This window comes from Cervus elaphus, chromosome 20, assembly GCF_910594005.1.
Source record: "Cervus elaphus chromosome 20, mCerEla1.1, whole genome shotgun sequence".
Lineage (NCBI taxonomy): Eukaryota > Metazoa > Chordata > Mammalia > Artiodactyla > Cervidae > Cervus > Cervus elaphus.
Window position 1 is genome coordinate 121006701 of NC_057834.1, and position 24131 is coordinate 121030831.

At 39.0% G+C, this 24131-nt stretch overlaps 1 protein-coding gene across 2 annotated transcripts in view; it reads left to right on the plus strand.

Moving 5' to 3' along the window:
* Positions 1 to 24131, plus strand: part of TESK2 (testis associated actin remodelling kinase 2) — a 134140-nt gene that overhangs the window by 93172 nt on the left and 16837 nt on the right. For both annotated transcript variants that reach the window (XM_043875984.1, XM_043875985.1), the window contains exon 4: positions 1404 to 1452. In XM_043875984.1, the coding sequence (XP_043731919.1) occupies positions 1404 to 1452 (49 nt within the window). The remainder of the gene's footprint in view (positions 1 to 1403; positions 1453 to 24131) is intronic.

The following is a 24131-nucleotide window of genomic DNA, read 5'->3' on the forward strand; positions in this document are numbered from 1 at the left end:
AATTATTTTTACCTAAAAATGTAAGCGGATGGTTGAAGAAACTTCAAATATAACTTAAGTATGTGCACTAAAAAATAAAAATCATCCTTTATCTCCTCAGTATGATCTATTATTAATGCTTCTAGATACTTTCTATTAATACATAAATTTTTTTTACACAAATGGTACTTTAAAGCTTGACATTTTCATTTAGCAGTATATTTTATGTATATTGTCATGTCAGTACGTAAAGATTACTTCCTTCTTTTTTAATGCCTGTATAGTATTCTAATCTATGAATTATAATGTAAATATTTAACAAGTCTTTTATTTGATGGGTATTTAGATTCACATACACATAAAAGTAGATGTCCTTTTATGTGAATTTTTGCTCAACCAAATTGAGTATACTTGTAAGATAAGTTTCTAGAAGTGGATAGTTGGAGTAATGAAAATTTTTACTAGATATGATCAATTAATTACCCTTTGAAAAAGTTGTACTGAGAACTCAGCCGTTTTTCCTATTCTTGTTTCCTTCCCTTCTGGACAACACTGAGCATTATCATTCTTTTCTGGGGGTTGGGGGGTGCTGTCCTGTTGGGCTTGCATTCCTAAGCAGTATCCTAGTTCCCTAACCAAGGATTGAACCTGCACCCTCTGCAGTGAGAGCAGAGTCCTAACCACTGGATCCGTCTCGAGGAATACTCCCAATCATTATCATTCTTAATCTTCATTCACTGATAGATTTAAAAAGTAATAGCTCCTTGTGTTAGTATACATTTCTCTAATTATGAGGGAGAGCACATTTTTATATGATTAGCCCTTTATTCTTATTTTTCTGTGGATTTTTACTTTTTTTTTATGTACATGCTTTTTGCTTATTTTTCTATTGGGTTCTTTTTCAAATTACATATTTAGAAGAGGTTTTTTTTTATGTTAAGCAAGTTAGCTCTCTGTCCTCTAGTAAATGTGGGTATTCCTAACCCCAATTCATTGATTGGAAATTACAGACCTTCGTATTGGGTAGTTCAGCCTACTTACTTTCTAGATGAGGAAACTGAGGAAACCATAGGGTTTGTGACCTTTTTGTGTGTGTGAGCATGTAGACAGATAATGGCCAAGCTAAACCAGTATCAAGTTTCCTTGGTTCCAGCTTGGTGCTTGTTCCATTATACCATGCTGTTTTTAAAGGCTTGCTCCCTTCCCTCTTCCACCAATGCTTGTTACTACCGGATCTTGCCACAGCCAGATATTTCATGATAAACTTAGAATTTAGAAGAGTGGTATTAAAGTTTGAGAAACTACAGTGTTATTCAGGACAGTAGACTTTACAGGTGTTGGACTGTCTCTAATGCATGCACAACTACACTAGTTATGTTCATGTCCTTTTCATTTGTTTAAAAAAAATCTGTTTTGTTTTGTAGGTTCATGGGTGTGTGTGTACATCAAGGACAGTTGCATGCACTCACAGAGGTAAGACTTCAATAAGCATGTTGAAGTGACTTCTTTGCCTTAGTTTCAGCATTTATGGTTCCACTGTAATTGTTACTCACATATGTATGCAAAATATGTATTCATTTATGTTTATGCAAAAGGGCATTGTTAACAAAGCTTTCTTCTGTAGCCTTGGGACAGTTTGCCATATCTCTTAATACTCTTGGATTCCCTGATAACACTTGGCGAGAACTCTGGGACAGAGTCAGGGATGCCTGGCGTGCTGCAATTCATGGAATTACAAAGAGTCGGACATGACTGAGTGACTGAACTGAACTGGGAATGAGTGCTCAAATATTATATTGGTTGTTGCTGGCTGGATGACCCCTCCTAAACCTAAGGGATGATGTCACTTGGCTGCATGCTATAAGAAATGTGTGGGGTCCTGATCTAAAATTCCACTGTTGCTGCTCTAGTGTCCTGATTGGAGGAAGGTACTCCTTGTAGAGTTTACATCTCTAATCTCATTTCATTTTCAGTCTCTTCTAGGCAGGTAAATATGTAGTGGTCACTACTTAGGGCCTCTGAGGACCAGAGAATCTCCTCTTAAACAAATGCTTCCCAAATTCAGGTACTAGGTTACCAGCTTCATAATTTGCTTGGGTCGCTTCTTAAAAATTTGGATTCCTAGAATACTCTAGGTTTAGTAGGTCTTCATAAGGCTCCTAGGTATTCTTGAAAACTCTTCAGATTCTATGTTCTAGAATGATTTCACATTTCTCCTTGAGAAGCACCAGAATACAAAGTGAAGAATTTAAGAAGGAAAATTGTTCAACAGAATTTGCAAGAGCATTGGTTTCGTACTGGCTTGGTACCTGATATTAATCCTTAATATATTATCAAGGAGGGTCCCATGTGCCTCACTCAATGTCTTTTTTCTCAATTACTGAGAACACCAGAATGTGGAATGTGTATGGCTATGTCCTGCCTCTTATATGGAAGGCCAAAGAAAGTGGGTTAGTGAGGTAGTGAAGAGCATGGGCTCTGTAGTGTTGATTGCCATATCTCTTAATATTCTTGGATTCCATAATAACTAATTGAATCTAATAATTGAATCTCCCTGTGTTGCAATGTTTTCATTTGTAAGACAGGAATAATAATAGTAGTACCTATCCCAAGGAGTCTAGATAGAGAAGAGGACTATAGCTGAGTGTTAAAGTATTTGAATTTTTAAAGTCTGGTGGGAAAGGCAGATTAAGGAGTAGCTAGGGAAATAGGAAGAACACCAGGAGTGTGTTGGCCTGGAATGGAAAGGAAGGGGTTTCAAGGAGAAAGAAGTAATTATGTAGTTGTGGCAAATGCTGTTGGTTAAGATTATGACCACAGTGATACTGTGAGGATGTAAAATGTTTTTTTAACACAGTAACTGGCATACAGTAATTGCTTAATACATTTTAACTATTATAGCATTAACAGTGACCAGTCCCTCCTGAACTCCTCGAATTGTCAGTAGTTTTCATTTAGTACTTAATTCTGTACTGCTGTTTATGTCATTAAAATTTTAAAACCTTTTACAAAGTATAAAGAAAAGCACACATATGAAAAATGTGTATCTCACTAGGTTTTCACAAAGGAACACACCCATAACCAGCATCCTGGATCAAGAAATATTTTCTGTGTATTTCTTTTCTCAGAAGTGAGCATATATATATTCCTCAAAGATAAAACTCTCTCCTCTCAAGCCTTCTATCCACCAGAGCTCTGACACCAATCATAAACTCTTGTGAAAGTATTTGTTTCACTCCCTGTTTATATCATTGTGTTCTGAAATGTGAGTTCATTGGAAGGGCTTGTGTATTGGTTTTACTGACAAATAAGAATATGCTTTAAAACCTGTGATCATGCCTCAAATTTGAAAGTGGATGTAGCCAAAAGGGCAGAAATGGATGATTTACGTAGTACAACATTCTTCTGGACATGTTGCACTTAAATAATATTTTCTGTTGCTTAGTAGCTTATTTATAGTCATATGCAAGATACAGTAAGTGCTTTGTGAGTATATTTCTGTATAATTAATGAGATATTGATACAACTTATCATATTAATAATCTTTATTATTATATTAATAGGCCAAAGGTCATGAAGCCCAAATATCCAAATGTTCTTGCTTGTTTTCATAAGGAGATCAATAAAGGCCATCATGGCATAGATTTCTGGAAACTCCTAGGTTTAATGGTCTGATAATTTGACTTGAAAGCACAACTGTTGGTTTCACTAAGGATCGTAAAGATAAATTACAAATAACATCAAGCACACTGCTTAGAGCTTGGGGTTGGTGGAATGCCTGTCCTCCACAGTAATGTGAGCACCATTCCTTATTTCTCTCAAAATAGTTTGTCAGTAATTACAGTAGAGAAGCATAGCTCTTATTGATGCCTATAAAGTATTGATATTATTAAGAAGAATATTTCTCACATACAATGGTGATGGACCTCAGCCATTTCTACAAGTGTTCATTGTCATTGTAGACATTAATTGAACTTGGAACAGACATTTACAAGTGTTTTTTTGAACTACTTATAGTGAGCATAGACTTCTAAGTTTTTAAGCAAATTAGTATTTGTTAAAGAGAAAGCAGTTTGATGAGTTGAATTAAGAATCTGAAAGTATGTCTTTGACTCAGAAGACCTAACCTTGTCTTTCATTTAGTCACGAGTATCAAGGAAGTGGAAATCTTTGGTTTTTAAAGGCAGAAATATAACCCTATGGTCAGTTAGCTATTGCTGTGTAATATTCAACCACAAAACCATGCAACAGTAAACATTTATTTCTCATACCTTTGGAGGTTCTGCTAAGCTGAACTGGGCCCAGTGGCCCAGTTGGGCAGTTTTGCTGCTCACCTATCTGCAGGTCTGCTGGTGGTCTGCTCTAGGGTGAGCTTTGTGTGGGCACTTTGCTTCAGCTGTTTCCCATTGTCTTCTGGGACCGGTGGGCTAACTTGGACTCGTCCTTCTTAAGATGATACCAGACTAGCAAGAGTGTGCCAGCACATTTATACAAGTGCTTTTCATGACCCTGCTTATGTTCCAGTTTGGTTGGCTAATATCTGATTGGACAAAGCAAGTCACATGCCTGAATCCACACTGGGAGCACACTGCAAAGTTCTTTGTGTCAAAGAACATTGTTTCAGTAAGGGGTGAAGAATTGGAACCTTTTGCAACCTTGTTGCAATATCTCATACCCTATAAACATCCCAGTTAGCACATTATAATTATTTGTCTTTTCTACCCTACTTGAGGGTAAAGACTAGCTCTCATTTTAAAAATCATAGCTACTAGTTATTAAGCACCCACTGTGGGCTGAGTGCTATGCTTGTTGCTCTATATATTAGCTATAGTTCTCACAATTCTGTAGTTCTATTTCTTCTATTTTATAGATGAGACAACAAGGCTTAGAGAAATTAAGTGACTTCCTCAAAGTAGGATTTGGATTTAGGTTCATCTGACCTCAAAGTCTATACGCTTTCTATTGCAACATGCTGTCCTTAATTCACTTATGTATTCCCCATAGTCCTGAACACAGGTTCTTGTATGTGTAACACATGTAGTATTTGTAGAATTCATTTCTGACTAACTTTGTATATTTTGTGTTATTTGGGAAAGCTGTTTTCTGGTTATTGGATATATTAGAATGTATTTGGGTGCAAGTAACAGAAAATAGTTAAATGACCTTAAACAACAAAAGGACTCATAAACTGAAATTCCAGCTTATTAGTTAGAGCTTGGTTTAATTCAGCAGCTAAATAGACGTTATCCAGAGACCCCCCCACCTCTCCCCATATCTTTGTTCTATGCTTACATTGTCAGCTTCGTCCTAAGGTTAGCTCTTATTCATAATCAAAAAGTAGCTGCCACCAACTTACAGGCTGTTTTCTATTCCATATTCAGGTAGGGGGATGTCAAAGAAAGAGAGGAGAGAGATGCTTACAGACAGATTACATGTCATCTCATAATGGTTTTTATGGTTTGGTTTTGGGATATTTTTTGTTTTTTACTTTGTTAAGAAAGGTACAAGGAGGGAAATATCCTCATATCAAACAGTTTGGAGAACTCTTTTTTTTGGGGGGGGGACCTCTTTGTACAGAACCTTTTAGTGCCTAGAAGATTGGGAATTTGGTGGATGAGCTGAGTTGTAGGGTAGGGGCCTCAAGTGACAATACTCTGGTCAAGGGAGTCAGCAAAAGAATTGGTAGGACGTTTTGGGGTCTTTCTTGCCATTTCTGCCGTGGAAAAACTATTCTTTTTTCCACTGTGGCAATAAGAGCCACTTAGTTATAAAAAGGGGGCTTCCCTGGTGGCTCAGTGATAAAGAGTCTGCCTGCAATGCAGGAGATGTAGATTGAATCCCTGGGTTGGGATGATCCTCTGGAATGGCAACCCATTTCAGTATTCTTGCCTGGAGAGTTCCCTGGACAGAGGAGCCTGGCAGGCTACAATCTGTGGTGTCGCACAGAGTCGACACGACTGGAGCGACTGAACGCGGCATGGCAGCTATAAACAGAGCGATTGCTTGGCCTCTTGACAGCAAAGTCACCCCAGCCAGTCAGGTACTTGGTGCTGAAAGAAGTGCTCTTCACTGATGAGGGAAGGTTCAGCCCTGCAAGTGACTGAAGAGAATTTTTTAATTCACAAAGCCCTCATCCTCTTCTTACTCACCATTTCTACCCCCTTCCCCACCTTCTTTATTAAAGAAGAGTAACTTTGGAAATTCCTTGTTTATATGGGTTGATACGTGTTGTTTCTGAGTCAGTTTCTGTCAGATCTCTAAGAAGTCTTGTATAATCAGAGAGCTTACAATGAAAGGAAACTCTGTGGGTTCAGTAACCAAACTCATGCATTATTTATAAAAACGAGCAGCCAGACCCCGATTCCAGTTTCTTGGTGTGCTGTGATATTGCCATTGGTTTTGTCTACTGCTTTTCTTATTTTTGTGTGACCCAGTAGAGTATTCTCCTGGTCTAACTTACCTTGCTGCTACTGCTAAGTTGCTTCAGTTGTGTCTGACTCTGTGCGACCCCATAGACGGTAGCCCACCAGGCTACCCCGTCCAAGGGACTCTCCAGACAAGAGAACTGACCTTGAGCCAAATGCAAAGTTGTTTGGTGCCTGCCTTGAGTTAACTTTGGCAGCATAGCCATGCCCTCTATCTTTCAAGCATGTGGCTGCTTTTCTTGTCCCTGGTCTGCCTTTGTTTCAGTTTGATATGTTACTACATAAGTAATCTTCATTAGGCATACTTTGATAAAGTGATGCTTCTGTTTAGTATTCTAGACTTTCTCTAATCGGATTTCAGAATTCAAATTGCTCCCTTTAGTTAGGTGGGTCTTTTTGCTATCTTCTACATGTGCTGGCCTTAGATATGCCTTCCAGGACCTGGGATGCCCTTGTCTCTCTTCTCCCTTCCACTTTCCAAGTTATGTCAAATTCCAAGTTCTCTAGCGAAGGTCAGTCTCTTAAATAGGGTCTGTATAATGATACCCTGTGTGGCTGGGTCCATAGTACATGTAGAAGCTGCATTAACTCCAGTGGAAAGAGCCAGCAGTCAAAAATAGTGTGAAATGTTACATCTCAAGTCCTTTCACAATTAGAAGTTTATTCCATTTATACTTGTAAAAATAGCTAAAGCATTCCTATGAATACATGTTGGCGTCTTCTTTACTTCTGAAAAAAATGCAGCTTTTATTTAACTTTTTGGTTTGGTCATTTAGTAATTTTAAAAATCTCTAAATAAATTGTGGTACATGTTTTCTGCCCTTATTTTTAGTAACTCCTTAAGACATTTGAGAAACAAGAATTTGAGGTTGGCAGCCTAACCTACAAATAATAGAAGAGTTCATTTAATTTACTTTTTTCTTAAAGAAGTTTCCCCCTGACTTGCTAGCATGCCTCTAGCTCATTTAGTTATTAAAGAAAAAAATTTACTGGCTCCCACTATGTGTCTTGCACTATTCCAGGTACTGGGAATATAGTGTAGTGTTAGTTGCCCAGTCGTGTCCAACTCTTTGAGACCCCATGAACTATAGCCTGCCAGGCTCCTCTGTGCATGGGATTTCCAAGGCAAGAATACTGGAGTGGGTTGCCATTTCCTTCTCCAGGGGATCTTTCCAACCCAGGGATAGAACCCAGTTCTCCTGCATTGCAGGCAGATTCTTTACCATTTAAGCTACAGGGAAGACTCTAGAATATAATAATGAACAAATGATGATCTCTGCCCTCATGGAAATTACATTGTAATCATCAAGGGTGGGAGAGGAGTTAGACTAAACAAGAAAACAAAGTGTATATATGATCTTATGTGCTCTAGGGTCTGCAGTTTTAAGTGTGTGGATAGAGAAGATATCGCAGAAGAGATAAAAATTAAGGAGGTAATGGAACTAGTTATGTGAATATCTAGGGAAAAAGTGTTCTAGGCAGTGGAAACAGCAAGTGTGAAGATATGGAGGGAGAAATGCCTGGTGCTGGGTGTGGTCAAAGAACTCTGAAGATGTGGCTGCAGCAGAAGGAATAAAAAGAATAGTAGTAGATGGAAGTCAGAGAAGAAACATGGGCCAGAGCCCGCAAAGTGCTTTATAGACCATTGTAAGAGTTTCCTCTTTTAGTCAGGATGAATTGAGAAGTCTTTGGAAGTTTTTGAGTAGAATTACGACATGATGTGACTTACCTTTTAACAGGATCACCCTGGCAACTGTGTGGTAAATAGACTGAAAAGGAGGCAAAGGTGAAAGCAGAAAGACTAGTTAAGAGAGACTATTGCAACAGAGTCCATGCAATAAATAGAGACTATTCAAAAAAGGTGAGAGGTAATGGTGACTTACTTGGATCAGAGTGGTAGCAGTGAACCTCTTGATTTTAGATCTATTTTGAAAGTAGAGAAAACAAACTTTCCTGATGCACTGGGTGAGGGGTGTGAGAAGATGAAATAATTCAAGGATAACTGAAGTTTTTGGCCTGAACAACTGAAAGATAGAGTTTCTGTTAATGGAGATGGGAAAACTTCAGGAGGTACAAGATGGAAGATAATCAAGAGGCCAGCTTTGAACAGATTGAGTTTGAGATATTTACTGAACATCCAAGTGGAGATAACTTCATAAAGCATCTGGATTTCAAGGAGTGCTCTGAATGATAGCTTCCTTGTACAGATACTGTTTATCAGATTTTTCACTAGAAAACATTTTATTGATTTAGAAGGAGGCGTTTTTCAACTGCTTGTATCACTTTCTGCGTAATAATAATGAAAATCATTAAGCTGTTTTTCTTATTTCAGTGAGCCAGGTCCTACTAAGCCTCTCCTTTGGGGTGGGGGGGATACATTAGCATACAATCCCACAGAATATGTGGGATTTTCCCATTTTACAGGTGAGAAATCTGAGGCTGAAAAAGAAGTTAATTTACCTGAGGTCTCTTAGCTAAGTAGTGGAACTGGGATTGACTCAAGTTCTACCTGACTATAATCCCATTTACTCAACTTTAAGCTCCTTGATCCTGACTATTTTGTTCAGTGTTGAATCTCACGTAACTGGCATGCAATAAATATTTGTTAGGTGAATGGATAAATAGATGAATGAGTGGACACTGCTTCCCAACACTTGAACTTCCAGCCATTAAGCTGTTAGCCACAGACATCTGCCTCTTTCAGGGTGGTTTTGGGCAACTGACAAATCTTTTCAGTGATTGATAGTGATAGGACAAAGGATTTACAAAATGCTTCAGGAGACTTCTAGCTAATCTTTCTTTCAATCCTCTCCATGCCTGTGAAACTAGTATGGCATTTGAATTCATAGAACCCCTTGTGAGTTTAGGCTAAACCTGTTTCTAACAGAAATTTTGACAAATATGTTTTTCTTAATTTGATAGGTGGTATCATCCATCAGAGTTGGATCTGTGTTGACTCAAGAGCTTCTCCTACTTTGGATTCTGTAGCAAATAGGACAATGGTGGGAGGATGGACCTCTCACACATTCTTACTACTTTAGGGCATTTCAGCATTCCTATACTTGATACCTAATCACTGGCTCTACTCTGTGTTTCCTTGCTGTTTATGTTGCTCTTCTCTTGTTATCACAGTTGCCATTGCTTGCTTACATAGTAGGTTCTTAGATCAATGATTTCCAAAATGAATCATAAACTTTTATTTCCTCAACGTGCTCATTTTAGTACACTTCGACTTCTCATAGTAATTGCTCGTGTCTATATCCTATTCAACAAATAATTATTAAGGAGATACTTTGTGTCAAGGGCTAGTTTAGATGAACTTCCAAAAGGAGAAACTGCTCTGTGAAGGTGGCAGAACAATTGTCTAAAGCCTTCTGTAGTGCTTGGCACAAGTAACTCCTTAATAAATGTTTATTAAATTAATTAATAACTTGTAAAAGTATTAGTATAGTGCTTAGCTTTTCTAAAACTAGAGTTCTCTTTCCCTTCTTCCTTGACCTCTCCCCTTTTTTACATCTTATCAATCATCATCCCCTGACCATTTTGCCTCCTTTCTATTTTGAATCCATTCACCTCAGGCGAGTTCCTTCTGCTATCATCATCTTTTGCCACAACCTTCTAAACTAGTCTCCCTATCAGTCTTGTTCCTTGCCTTGCATCCATATTGTCCGTATTGCCAGAGAGTTCCTGGTAAAATACAAATCTATTTTTTTAACCATCTGAGCAATTTTTAAGTGTACAATTCAATAGTTAGTATTGAATATGTTTATATTGTTGTGCAACAGGTTTTTGGATCTTTTTCATCTTGCAAAATTGAAATTCTGTACTATTAAACAACTCCCTATTTCCCTCTTCCTCCAGTCCCTGGTAACCACTATTCTATTTTCTGTTTCTATGATTTTGATTACTTAGGTACCTCAAAAAGTGGAATCTCTCAGTAGTTGTCTTTCTGTGACTGGCTCATTTTCTTAGCTTAATGTCCTAAAGGTTCACCCATGTTGTAACGTGACAGGATTTCCGTCCTTTTTAAATCTGAATAATATTCCATCACAAGTATATACATACTATATTTTACTTACCTATTCATCCATCTGTGGAAATTTGGGTTGCTTCCACCTGTTGGCTATTGTGAACAATACTGCTTTGAATAAGGGTGTGCGTGTGTCTCTTAGAGACCCCGTTTTCAATTTCTTTGGATGTATACCAAGAAGCAGAATTGCTAAATGATATAATAGTTCTATTTTTAACTTTTTTAGGAACCACCATATTGTTTTCTATAGTTATTGTACCATTTTACAATCATACCAATAATGCACAAGGGTTCTAATTTCTCTACATCCTTGTCAATGCTTACTGTTTTCTTTCTTTCTTGTTTTGAATAGTTGCATTCTAATGGGTATGAGGTGATAACTCACTGTGGTTTTGACTTGCATTTCTCCATTTCTCATTTGTTGCAGAGACCGTCCTTTTCCCTTTGATATACATGAGGGTTTATTTCTGGGCTTTCTGTTCTATTCCGTTAGTCTATATGTCTGTCTTTATGCCAATACCACAATGTTTAATGCAAAGCTAATTTTGTTTTTCCTTTCGTAAACCATTTTATGGATCCTCATTGCCCTCAGAGTAAAGTCAGAATGTCTAATCCTGGTCCTCATCATCTCTCTGTCCTCACTACTTGTTCTTTTCTGATGTGTTGGTTCTTGTCTCAGTTGTATACTGCAGCTGTATTCAACCTCTTTCTCCTTCAGTTCCACAAATGAGATGTGACCTTTTTCACCTTTGGGTCTCTGCCCCAGCTCTCCCTCGGCCTAGAACACAATCTTTCTATCTCCCATTGGCCTGGCCAAATCCTATTTAACCTTCAGGACTCAGCTTAGATATAACTTTCTCTGGGAAGTCTTTTCTAATCTCCCAAGATTAGTTAGACATCCCTCCTATATGCTTCCATAATACCATAGTATTTATGATTGACTTTAATTTACTTTTTGCTTGTGTATGCAGCAAAGTAATCTTACATGCTAGCAAAGTAACGCTCAAAATTCTGCAAGCTAGGCTTCAGTAGTATGTGAACCAAGAACTTCCAGATGTTCAAGCTGGATTTAGAAAAAGCAGAGGAACCAGAGATCAAATTGCCAACATCCGTTGGATCATAGAAAAAGCAAAAGAATTCCAGAAAAGCATCTACTTCTTCTTCATTGACTATGCTACAGCCTCTGACTGTGTGGGTCATGCTTTAGCAAACTGTGGAAAATTCTTAAAGAATAGAAATAACAGACCACCTTACCTGCCTCCTGAGAAATCTGTTTGCAGGTCAAGAAGCAGCAGTTAGAACTGGACATGGAACAACAGACTGGTTCCAAATTGGGAAAGGAGTAGGTCAAGGCTGTATATTGTCACCCTGCTTGTTTAACTTCTGTGCAGAGTATATCATGTGAAATGCTTGGCTGGAGGAAGCACAAGCTGGAATCAAGATTGCCAGGAGAAATATCAATTACCTCAGATACACAGATGACACCACCCTTATGGAGAAAGCAAAGAGGAAGTAAAGAGCCTCTTGATGAAAGTGAAAGAGGGGAGTGAAAAAGCTGATTTAAAATTTAACATTAAAAAAACGAAGATCATGGCATCTGGTCTCATCTGCTGCTGCTACTGCTAAGTCACTTCAGTCGTGTCCGACTCTGTACGACCCCATCCCTGGGATTCTCCAGGCAAGAACACTGGAGTGGTGCCATTGCCTTCTCCGCAGGTCTCATCACTTCATGGCAAATAGATGGGGAAACAATGGAAACAGTGACAGACTTTATTTTTTTAGGCTCCAAAATCACTGCAGATGGTGACTGCAGCCGTGAAATTAAAAGATGCTTGCTCCTTGAAAGAAAAGCTATAACCAACCTAGACAGCATTTTAAAAAGCAGAGACATCATTACTTTGCCAACAAAAGTCCATCTAGTCAAAGCTATGGTTTTTCCAGAAGTCATGTATGGATGTGAGAGTTGGACCATAAAGAAAGCTGTGAGTGAAAGTTGCTCAGTCATGTTCGACTCTTTGCGACCCCATGGACTATATATACAGTCCATGGGATTCTCCAGGCTAGAATGCTGGAATGGGTAGCCTTTCCCTTCTCCAGGGGATCTTCCCAACCCAGGGGTTGAGCCCAGGTCTCCCACATTGCAGGCGGATTCTTTACCAACTGAGCTATCAGGGAAGCCCAAAGGAAGCTGGGCGCTGAAGAATTGATGCTTCTGAACTGTGGTGTTGGAGAAGACTCTTACGAGTCCCTTGATCAAACTGGTCAATCCTAGAGGAAATAAGTCCTGAATAGTCATTGGAAGGACAGTGCTGAAGCTGGAGCTCCAATACTTTGGCCACCGAATGTGAAGAACTGAAAAGAACTTAGAAAAGACTCTGATGCTGGGAAAGATTGAAGGCAGGAGAAGAAGGGGGCGATGGAAGATGAGATGGTTGGTTGGTATCACTGACTCGATGGACATGAGTTTGAGCAAGCTCCAGGAGTTGGTGATGCACAGGGAAGTCTGGCATGCTGCAGTCATGGGGTTGCAAAGAGTCAGACATGACTGTGTGACTGAACTCAACTGACTTTGTATGTAGATTATAAATTCCTTGAGGTCAGGGTCTGTTTTGTTTGCATTGGCCTCCATTGGTTCCTTCATAGTGCCTGACAATGATAACTGCTTATCATATTTGTTGATTGATTAAATGAATAAAAAAATCAGTGGCATTTTCTGGCTCATAAGTATTCTGTGATTTCCTCATTGATTATAGTGTAGTTTTGTAACCTTAGTGGCTTGTTAGAATTGCTTAGGAGTTTTTTTTTTTACAAAGTACAGATGCCAGGACCTCACACAAGGCCTATTGAGTTAAAGTCTTGGGTGAGACCCAGGCATCTGTATTTGAAAATAAATTAGTAGGGCACCAGAGGTTATCTAGTGCCAGCTAGGGTTAAAACATGGAACTCAAAATAAACTCTTAGCCTGGTATCCAGTCGTCTGCTCTAGCCTGCCCTGTTTTCTTCTAGTTCTCTTCCTCCTTAACAAGTATTCTATAATTCAGGCAAACTAGGCTTTATGTGTTTCCTAAATGAAGTGTGTGTTTTCCTGTCTCCTTATTCATATTATTTCTTCAACCCAGAATACTCTTTTCTTTTATCCTATGGAAATCTTCCCCCTCTTCAAGACTTGGCTCAAAGGCCACTTATTTCTGCATAAAACCTTTCCTGATTGTTTCCTTGCCATTGCTACACCTCCCTTAGGTAGTCAAAATGTTTTCCTCCATTGATCTTCTTTTACAGTTGTTTTTTTTTTTTTGGTACCTCTCTTATACATTTCACCATGTATTGAAGTTATTTTTGCTTTAGTTTCCTTGCAGCAGTGTAAGCTCCTAGAGTAAAGGAGGAAAGGTCAAAAGACTTGTGTGCAGATCCCTATCTCAGATCCATTGAATAGCCAAAGGCAAGTTAGTTAAATTCTCTGGGCTTGGTTTCCTCATTCGTAGAAAAGGATGACAAGAATGTTTGAAGATCTTGCAAGGTTCAAATGAGGTAACTGTGAAAGTGCTTTGTAAAATCACTTGCTGGTTATTATATAATGGCAAACATGGTGTCTTACTTATCTGTATTCCTAATCTCCCAACAGTACCTTATGTTTAGAAGATACTTTTATAGGTATTGGCTGAATGATTGAATAGGGAGGAAAGGAAGCAAACAGTAAACATTTTATGTCATCAAAAAAATGAAACTGAGAAAAATCTTCCAGTGATTTTTAGTACCTGTACGAATGCGCATAATTTTTGCCTCATGAATGGAATAGTTTCTAAATGGCTTCTTAAATTGTTCAATTGTAAGACCTCTTGCATTGTTATCCTTTTCTTCTGTAACTTAAATAATCTCTAAATGGCTTCTTAAATTGTTCAATTGTAAGACCTCTTGCATTGTTATCCTTTTCTTCTGTAACTAATTTACTCAGCAATTTCTTTTCTACCCAGACTAGCTAGTCAGTCAAATGTGTTTCTGATATGCTCAGAAGGAACAGAACTGAATACTGGACTTAGAGATAAAACAATAGACATTACTTGCCCAATAAATCTTTCAGTCAACTAAAGTGTTTGGGTGAGGAAATATTTTAATTTTTTTAAAAAATATTTTAATTTTTAACCAATAATTTGTTGTACTTGGCAGTATCAGGTACACTTTTTAAAAAATAACTTTTTTTCTGATTCACTTTTTAAAAAATAACTTTTTTTCTGATCATAAAATCACACATGCTCATTAAAGAAATAGCTAATATTTCTAGAATGTGAAGTTTGGCATGCATTTTCTTTTTTCACCCTGTGGCAACTTGACAACCCTATGAGATGTAGACATTATTGTTGCTATCTTATATAAAAAGAAGCTGAGAATTAGATTAAATAGTACCTGAAAAACTCTTCTTTCATTTTATCTACTTAGCCCAATTTTCAAGTCTTCGTTTAAATTTTCATTATATTGGCTTTTCCTAATGGTTCCCCCTGCATCTAGATCATTAGACTATTATTCTCTTTGATAGTACTCTTCCCTTATTCATTGTAGCAAATATCATAAAATATATTTCTTTATTTATTTGATGTTTGTTTATTGTCCCTCTCCCATATATCAATTCCAGCAGGACTGGGACCATGTTCTGTTTTGTTTACCATTAAGTAGCAGGTCATTGAAGAGCATGGGCTTGGTAGAGGAAGTGGTGGACCTCCTGCCTCCTAGTACAAAGTTACTGCCTTTGTATTAAGCTCAGGATGCTAAAAACCACATTCTTAGATGTTGGAAAGTTGGAGTGTTAGTCAAAGGGCACCACAATTAAGGAGGACAGTTGTGTTTAGTGTGATTATTCTCTTCCCTAACTTATTACTTTGGCCCCTAGGCAAGGATGTTATGGAAGGACTTCAATTGTATGATGTGGAGTTTAGCATGGACTGCCTTTCATGTCTATCCCACCATATTATATTGTTATTCCATACCCTTGGGCATTGTTTTTTTGATGAGTATCTTTGAAAAAATTATTGATCCATCCATGAAATCAGGAAGGAGAATGTACCTATGTTGATACTGACTAACTTACCCTGTACATAAATTCACAGAAATACTTTCCTGGGAATACATAAAAGATAAGGAGACACTCATGAAGATTAGAGAAAAGAATATTAAAAATTTGAGAGATAGTGGCTGGATCATACAGGGTCTTATAGACCATTGTGAAGATTTTGAATTTTATTTTAAATACAGCAGAAAGCAGTTGAAAGATTTTAGATAGGAGAACAGTAGGATGCAATTTGCATTTAAAAATAGCACTTTGGCTGCTGTGGAGAATAGATTGTAGAGGGACAAAAGTGAGGACAAGGAGACCAGTGTGGGGAAACATACAGATTATATGAGAGAATGTGGGTAGCTTGAACTGGAGTGGTATCTGTGAAGATTTTTAAAGGTCTCTTTTAGAAATAGAAATACAAGGTCTTGTGACTTTGATAAGAAAAAGAGTAAGGAATCAAATGAGGCCCATTTTCTAGGTGAGTGGTTGTTTCATTTACTGAGATTTGGAAAATTTGCAGAATGCTGATGGAATGCCTACTCAGCCATGTATGTGTTACCTGGGATTTTTTTTTTTAACATAACAATCAGAATAGTCTGTCTGTTGTGGAAGACCAGACTCAAGTCTTTGAGCTTTTTAAAGATAATACATCACTGCATCTTAAAGCCCTTCCTTGGACAAGACCTTTTTGGTCTAAGCTCTAAAGGCTGAGGTAGCTGATGAGAGTAGATTCATGGAGAGTGTAGAAGGGATCTCTATATGTAGATAAATGGTTGGAGATGCTTAATATATTCATTAATTCAATTACCTTTTATTGAAGCTTACACTGATCTAGCAATGGCATTGAATCTCAGTGAACTCAAGAAGTGAAGTTAATTGTGCATTAGAACCTTCTGAATTTATTTGGAAGAGGTTTCAGAATTCAGCAGCTTGGTCATTCTCTGCTTTTAGCCATTTAGAAAAATTTCTTAGAATTTAGCATCCCCAAAACCCCTTTGAGTGATATATCCAGATCTGCTGCTTTGTTTGAATTGAGAGTTGGCCTTAGACCAGCGTTAGCTGCTTCTCAGAGAGTCCAGTGACTGATAGAGAAAAGATAATTTGGAATATGTTGATAAATCTAGACTTAACTTCACTTGAGATTAATCATCTCATTTTTCTCATTTACTTTCTCATTTTTCCTGTGTGGCTTGCAGGATCTTAGTTCCCCAGCCAAGGATCGAACCTGTGCCCCTGCAGTAGAAGCATGGCATCCTAACCACTGGACCACCCAGGAATTCTCTACTCTGTCTTTACAGAGGGCACATAATTCCAACATCTGAGATTGTCTGAAACCAAAGAAAAGGCTCTCTTTCTTTGCAGCTGTAGATACTTATATATACATGCATGCTCAGTCGCTGTCATGTCTGACTCTTTGTGACCCCATGGGCTATATATAGCCCACCAGGCTCCTCTGTCCATGGGATTATTCAGGTAAGAATACTAGAGTGGGTTGCCATTTCCTCCTCCAGGGGATCTTCCTGACCCAAGGATCAAACCTGTGTCTCCTGTATTAGCAGGTGGATGGATTCTTTACCACTGAGCCACCTGGAAAGCTCGCTTATGTATACACCAGACCTCGAATCTGTTTTCTCTGCAGTTGAACCAGAACTGGCTGACTCCTCTTTGCCCACCCCTTCCTTTGCTAACTCCAGCTAGTCTTTGTGAATTTTTGTGATCTTGTGGGTAATTAGTTACCTGTTTAACCCTTAGCCTTTAGGGGAGACTTCTCCCTGCACTTGGAGTGACTGTTGAGTTGGGAAGCTGTTTTCCACTTAGCAAATTGGAAACATTTCCCCCCTTTCTGCCCCTCTACCTACCATTTGCCACTAGAAGGTACCATTTGGGCTTATAGTTTGCCTCTAAATTTTTCTTGACTTTTTTCTTATCCATAGGCCAAGTTGTGTGTTGATATGGACAGAAGAGGTGAAAGAAATGACTGGCTCATTTGATAATATAATCTCCTTTCTCCCCCCTCTCCTTTTTTTTTCTCCTTTTTTTTTTTAATTGGAGGATAATCACTTTACAGAATTTTGTGGTTTTCTGTCAATCATTAACAAGAATCAGCCATAGATGTCCTCCCGAACCTCCCTCCCATCTCCCTCCTATCCCTCTCAATCCCTTCTAGATTGTCACAGAGCCCCTATTTGAGTTCCCTGAGCCATACAGCAAATTCCCATTGGCTATCTATTTTACATATGGTAATGTAAGTTTCCATGTTGTAGTCTCCTTTGATATAAATCATCTTAATTAGAAATGTAAACCTCTTTTGGTTTCCATTTTCATTTTGTCCACTGTCGAGCCCTTACTCCTGAGATCTGGTGAAGGGGGAAGCAGGATCTGTTGTCTTCCTTAACAGATTGCTTTGTTCACTGTGAGCTCAATCACAAGGTAAATGTCAGAGGTTCCTGTCTGAATCTGGAAAATGTGAGGTTGTAGTAGATGTGGGGTAGCAAGTTGGAGGGAAGAATGCTTTTATTTATTTTTTAAAATTTGAATTAAAAATTTTTTTTAATTGAAGTATAGAAGAAAGCTTTCAAACATGACCTTAATAACTGTCACTGGTGAAGATATCATGGAGGTAGGGATAGGAAAGCAGACTGGATAGAGTAGTCGGGAGACCTAGGCTGATCTTAAATCATGTCTGAGACCATTGATTGCTAGTAGAGCTTTATGGGGCAAAGAAAATAGTCTTAGTGTTATCTTAGTTCATTTCTTTGAGAAGATTTGTTTTACAGATTTATCTTTTAATGTTTACTTTATTTAAACAAATTTGATTTTGATTATGAGATGTTTACAATAAGAGTTAAAGATCTGTGGGAAAAGCTTAGTCATACTTTTTTGAATCTTGTGGGTAAACAGTCATTTTGATGTTTATAGTAGTTTATGTGCATAGAAAAACACTTGTACTACTTCAGGTGCATTAAACAAACATGTTCTTAAAGTGGTGAACGGGTTATACTTCGTGTCTGCAGGAAGTATGAGGAAAGAGTGAGTGGTATCTTTATGGCCTCTTCTAACCTGTTTTTTTCAGCTACTGATAAATACCCTCTCTAATTTTCAAAGAGAGATCTTAGATATATATTTTAAGTCCATGTGATTCTGATCACTTTAAGGAGTTTGCTGATAGAGTGGTCAAAAGATCCTCAGAATTTCCTTCCCCTGAGTGGCCAGACAGGCTGTTTTGTATTTTGCTTTGTGTTTATTGCTACCATGGTATCTGCCACATAGTGTTTGCGTGCTAAGTTGCTTCAGTTGTGTTGACTCTTTGTGACCCCACAGACCTTAGCCCACCAGGCTCTTCTGTCCATGGATTCTCCAGACAAGGATACTGGAGTAGGTTGCTGTGCCCTTCTCCAGGGGATCTTCCCAATCCACGTTTCTTATTCCTGCATTGTCAGGCGGGTTCTTTACCACTAGTGCCATCTGAGAAGTGTTCAAGTAAGCATTATTAAATGTTTGTTTTGCATGATATTTATCAGAAAATTCCTCTAAAAGCACATCTCTCTTTTTGATCTTAAATTACAGTAATTACAGAATTGGGAGGGCTTCTAATAGAAGAGGGAACTTAAAACCTGCCTCTATTATTTAAATGTACCTAATCATTCATTTATTAATTCAGTGATTTATTATTTACCTTACTGGATACTGGACTTACAAACTTGAGAAAGATCTGGTCCCTGTCATCACAGTTATGTTGCAATATGATAAGCATGGTTGAAATATTGAAATACATACAGGGGGCCCAAGAGGCACAAAGAATGGGGTGGGGTATCAGGAAATGCTTTCCAAAACAAGCAACAAGTTGGGTTTAGAAGGATGAATAAGAATTAGCAAAGCTATGAAGGGGAAGAAGAGTATTCTGCATAGTAATTAAGCACATATGAAAACAGAGAGAGTTTAACATTTAAATATTCTGCAGTACACCTTGGGTTCCCTTTCTCTTTGACTCAGTTCATTACCGCTGACTGCTTGAGTCATGCAGGTCCCGGTGGACCTCCTGGAGTGGAGGCTGAACCGTGGCAAACTCAGGCCTTGGCAGATGTGTGGATGTGCACTTGTGTGGTGGCTGTGGAACCTCAAGCTGAGAACAGGGGGCTCCTTTGGAGCATGAGCCTCCCACAGGGCGCTCTTGGGATGCCTGTCCCGGAATTACCCAGGGCAGTAACAAAGCTTTCTTTTCTTCTTTAAACCAAGCCAGCAGGATGGGATGTCTGCTAGCCTTTGTGTTTGGAGCCAACCAACAAACATACAGTGACCAGCACAATGGCATTGTTGGGCTTCAGTGAAAAGTAGGTCGGGGCCCAGGCCCTCCTCTGCAGAGGGCCCATCCAAAGAACAGAGGTTGGACAAGCCTCTGATTTGGCTGTTTGGTATTGATGCTGGTTTCTGATGGGCTTCTGACTTACTTTTGGTTTGTAAGATTGTAGGATTTCTTCCCATTGTTTCTATCAACACCTCTATTTGGAATCTCTGAGTTGCCTTTGACTCTTTTCCCTCAGTTCTCATATCTACGACTCAGTTGCTAAATCCTTTAGATTCTACCTCTGTTTATTCTAACTCTAGCCTACTTTTTCATGCCTGTAATAGCACTGTAAGTCAGGTGTTTGGTCATCTCTCATCTGGGCTGATGGAGTAGCCTTTAAACCTCAGGCAATGGCACCCCACTCCAGTACTCTTGTCTGGAAAATCCCATGGACGGAGGAGCCTGGTAGGCTGCAGTCCATGGGGTCGCGAAGAGTCGGACATGACTGAGCGACTTCACTTTCACTTTTCACTTTTATGCATCGGAGAAGGAAATGGCAACCCACTCCAGTGTTCTTGCCTGGAGAATCCCTGGGATGGGGTCGCACAGAGTCGGACACGACTGAAGTGACTTAGCAGTAGGAGGTTTAACCTTCTCCTGTTAACACCTGTTAACACCATGAGCTTTCTAAAATGTAGTTTCAGTCACGTATTAGTTTCCTAGGATTGCCATAACAAAACACCACAAAGTAAGTGGCTTATGATGATACAAGTTTATTCTCTCATAGTTCTGAAAGCTTGAAGTCTGAAATCAAAGTGTTGGCAGGGTCTTGCTCTCTCTGAAGGCTCTAAAGGAAGAAGAGCCTTGCCTCTTCATGGTTTTTCTTGGTGTTCCTTAGCTTATAGACACATCACTCAGATCTTTTCCTCCATTGTTGCCTGGCATTATCCTTGTATGTCTGTGTCTCCTCTCCTCTTTTTGTTAAGATATTAGATTAAGGATCCATCCTACTCCAGAAGGACCTTATCTTTACTTGATTACATTTGCCAAAGACCTTATTTTCAAATAAGATCACATTCACATGTAATCAATTCATTGAATCTTCATAACTCTATGGGTTAGGTTCTATTATTATTCCCATTTTATAGATGAATGTTAAAGAGTAACCAACCCAGGTCACACAACTAGTCAGAGGTGAGAATCAATCAGAGGCAGCCTAACTCTGCAGTATGTGGGCTTCACCACTATGTTGTACTGCCTGGCTTCACTTTTTAACCTCATTCCTTCTCCCCTGCTTATACTTGATGTAGGGAAAGAAAAAAAAGAGGAATAACTACTAATCGCTGCACTTGGTGTTCCTTTTGCATAGAATGTCTTTATTACTCCCAACCCTGCATATGGGCTTCCAGGAAACAGAACTGAATCCTCAATGGGTGATTAGACAGGCCTAGTGGGAAAAGGTATTCCAGGTAATGGGGCCATCAATGTGCACAAATGTGTAAGTAAGCAGGGATCAGATCACCCTTATAAGCAGGAGTGAAAGACTTTGTATGACATGCTAAGGATTGTGGATTTTATCCTAAGAGTAATAGGGCATCAGTGAATAATTTTAAAAGGGGAATGACTTAAGGTTGGCATTTAGAAGGTTAATCTTGGATATATTAAGAAAAATGGATTGGAAGGAGGGCTAAGTCTATTCAAGATGTAAGGAAAAGAAAAGAAGACTACTTCGAAAGCTAGTAGAGTAACCCAGGGGAGGAATGATGATAAGATATTAATAGTGGAAAGAATGAGTTGTGTACTGTGAGCTAAGCTAAGCATGTGCTAGACATGTTAATACTTTGTATATCTTATCTCTTTTTATTTTTCCCTGCCTTTGATTAAATACCAAATCACTTTGGTTCTACCTCTGAGATGTCTCCAGATATTAACCTCTTTTCCATTCTCACTCCCAGTCTTTTTCAGGCCTTTGTTACTTCTCACTTGGATTCCAGGAGCCTCCTAACTTGTCTTCCAGCCTCAATTCCTGACCTTTCTGTGCAGTTTTTACGTTACTGTTAGAATGATATTTCTAAAGCACATCTGGTCATTGTCCTGGGTGAAAAACATTGTTAATTTTTGTATCATTTCTACTACTAGACTGTGAACTAAGGGCAGGGATTGGCCCCACTTAGTTTTATGTTTTCACGTAGTAGGTTTTCAGTATTTCTGTACGTGTATGGATAGAGGTGGCTGGATCTTCCTCGGGACTACCCCGCTAGTTAGGTGGCAGCAAATGATGTCTGTTAGTGGAATGGCAGCACATTCATCTGCCTTAGGTAAGTGCCCTAGCTCTAGGCTATTTGGGTAGATTTTTCACAAAGGAATAATAATTCTTAGAGTTGATATTTTCTCTAGTACCTCTCTGAATATGCCTTTGAACTACTGTTCATAGATAAGTTTGTTTGATTATAGATATCACTACTTTGATAATTTAGAGTTAAGAAAAGGTAACCATTTTTTCTTATTCTTCTGACTGGCTATGATTGGATGAGGTTATGATTAGAATCAGCAGGAATCGAGAACAGGAGTTCTGGGTGTAGTGCATGTTACCTCAGGGAGAGGTAAGTATTGCCTAGTCCTGTTCCAGAATATTCTTTGTATGAACAAGTTTATGTGTCTCTCTGTGTCTGAGTGGTACCATCAGACTCTATAGGGCATATATGGAAAGAGCCATTCTCAGCCTTTTAGGATCCAACTCGGATATTACTTTTTCTCTGAAACTTTCCAAACTCCTCAATATCTACTTTTATACCCCAAGTATTTACCTCTGCTAAAAGGTTATTAGTATTATTTATTTACCAGTGTGTCTTTCATGAACTTCTTTACGGTATAAACTATTTATATATCCACATTTACTATGTGGATGGGACTCTTGTAATCACTGCGGGATATAATGTTGATGTAAATGGACAAGTTCTTACTCTCATATGGGGGTGGTAAGAAGGGGAGGCGGAGAAGGCAGTGGCACCCCACTCCCGTACTCTTGCCTGGAAAATCCCATGGGTGGTGGAGCCTGGTAGGCTGCAGTCCATGGGGTCGCCAAGAGTCAGACACGACTGAGCGACTTCACTTTCACTTTTCACTTTCATGCATTGGAGAAGGAAATGGCAACCCACTCAAGTGTTCTTGCCTGGAGAATCCCAGGGATGGCAGAACCTGGTGGGCTGCCATCTATGAGGTCGCAGAGTTGGACACGACTGAAGTGACTTAGCAGCAGCAGCAGCAGGAAGGGGAGGAGTGCTCAATAAGTATTTGGAGAAATAAGCTGATATTCCTGAGTGGCGAACTGAGTGTGTGCTTACCTGTTCCTTTGATAATTTTCTAGAGTGTTGGCATATGATTTTTTACATACATAGTAATATTGTTCAGTCACCAACACATACTTGTCTATTCAGTGCCTTTTAAGAAACAAGTCTTTTAATGAAATCAAGTATCACACAAATGAAATGGCAGAAGCTCTTAACATTTTATTAAACCATGAGTAGGAGAAGCAGGTTTTGGTGTAGGTGAACTTGGGGAACAGTCACTTAGAGGTATTAAGTCCCTCTGACACATTTGATTGGCTGATATTATAGTTTTCTGAACTTGAAAGTTAAAAAGAGTAACAATAAAAATTATAAAATCTTCTCTCTCAGGTAGGTATTTAAATGTGTTGCCAATGCCTACGGTTGTTTTGTGGAGCTCGCAAGGGAGTGGTCTGGAAGAAAATGAAAGCAAAGCAGCTGTTATCCCCAGCCCAGAAAGCTGAATGTGCGGGGACAGTTGTTCTTGCCTCTGCTTCCTACAGGGGGATTTGTTCAGAGCACACACCAGCTGAGTCTGCACACGGTGTTGCTTATGGGGAAGTGGACGTTCTGACTAATGGGCACACAGAGTGTGTAGCAACTTAGAAATCTTCCTTGTTGGCAGATCTCTAACTTCCTTTCCTTATACATGCGAAGGTCTTGAGACATTGAGACGTTGTGGTTTCTGAGAGCCCCAGAGGCTTATCAGCCCCACCAAAGGATTCACTGAAGGCAGGCAAGAGAAATGGGTTATAAACTCCTTTTGGTTTCCCTCTCTGGTCCTGGGTTTGTGCTTTTTTTCCACCTTGTCTGAAAAGTCAGAGCCTAATAGCCAGTGTGATTCCCCACCTTGTCTCACCTCTCTCCTCTGTTCCCCACCCTGTGGCTTGGTCTGTGGATTTCTCAGACTTTCAGAGACATTGGAGGGACAGAATAAACATGCGTTTGTCTGAATCAAGAGTCCTGGCTTACCCTGGCCCACAGAGAGTACACATACAGGCTTTTTACCAGTCTTTTCTGCCTGGCCCTCAGTGGGAAA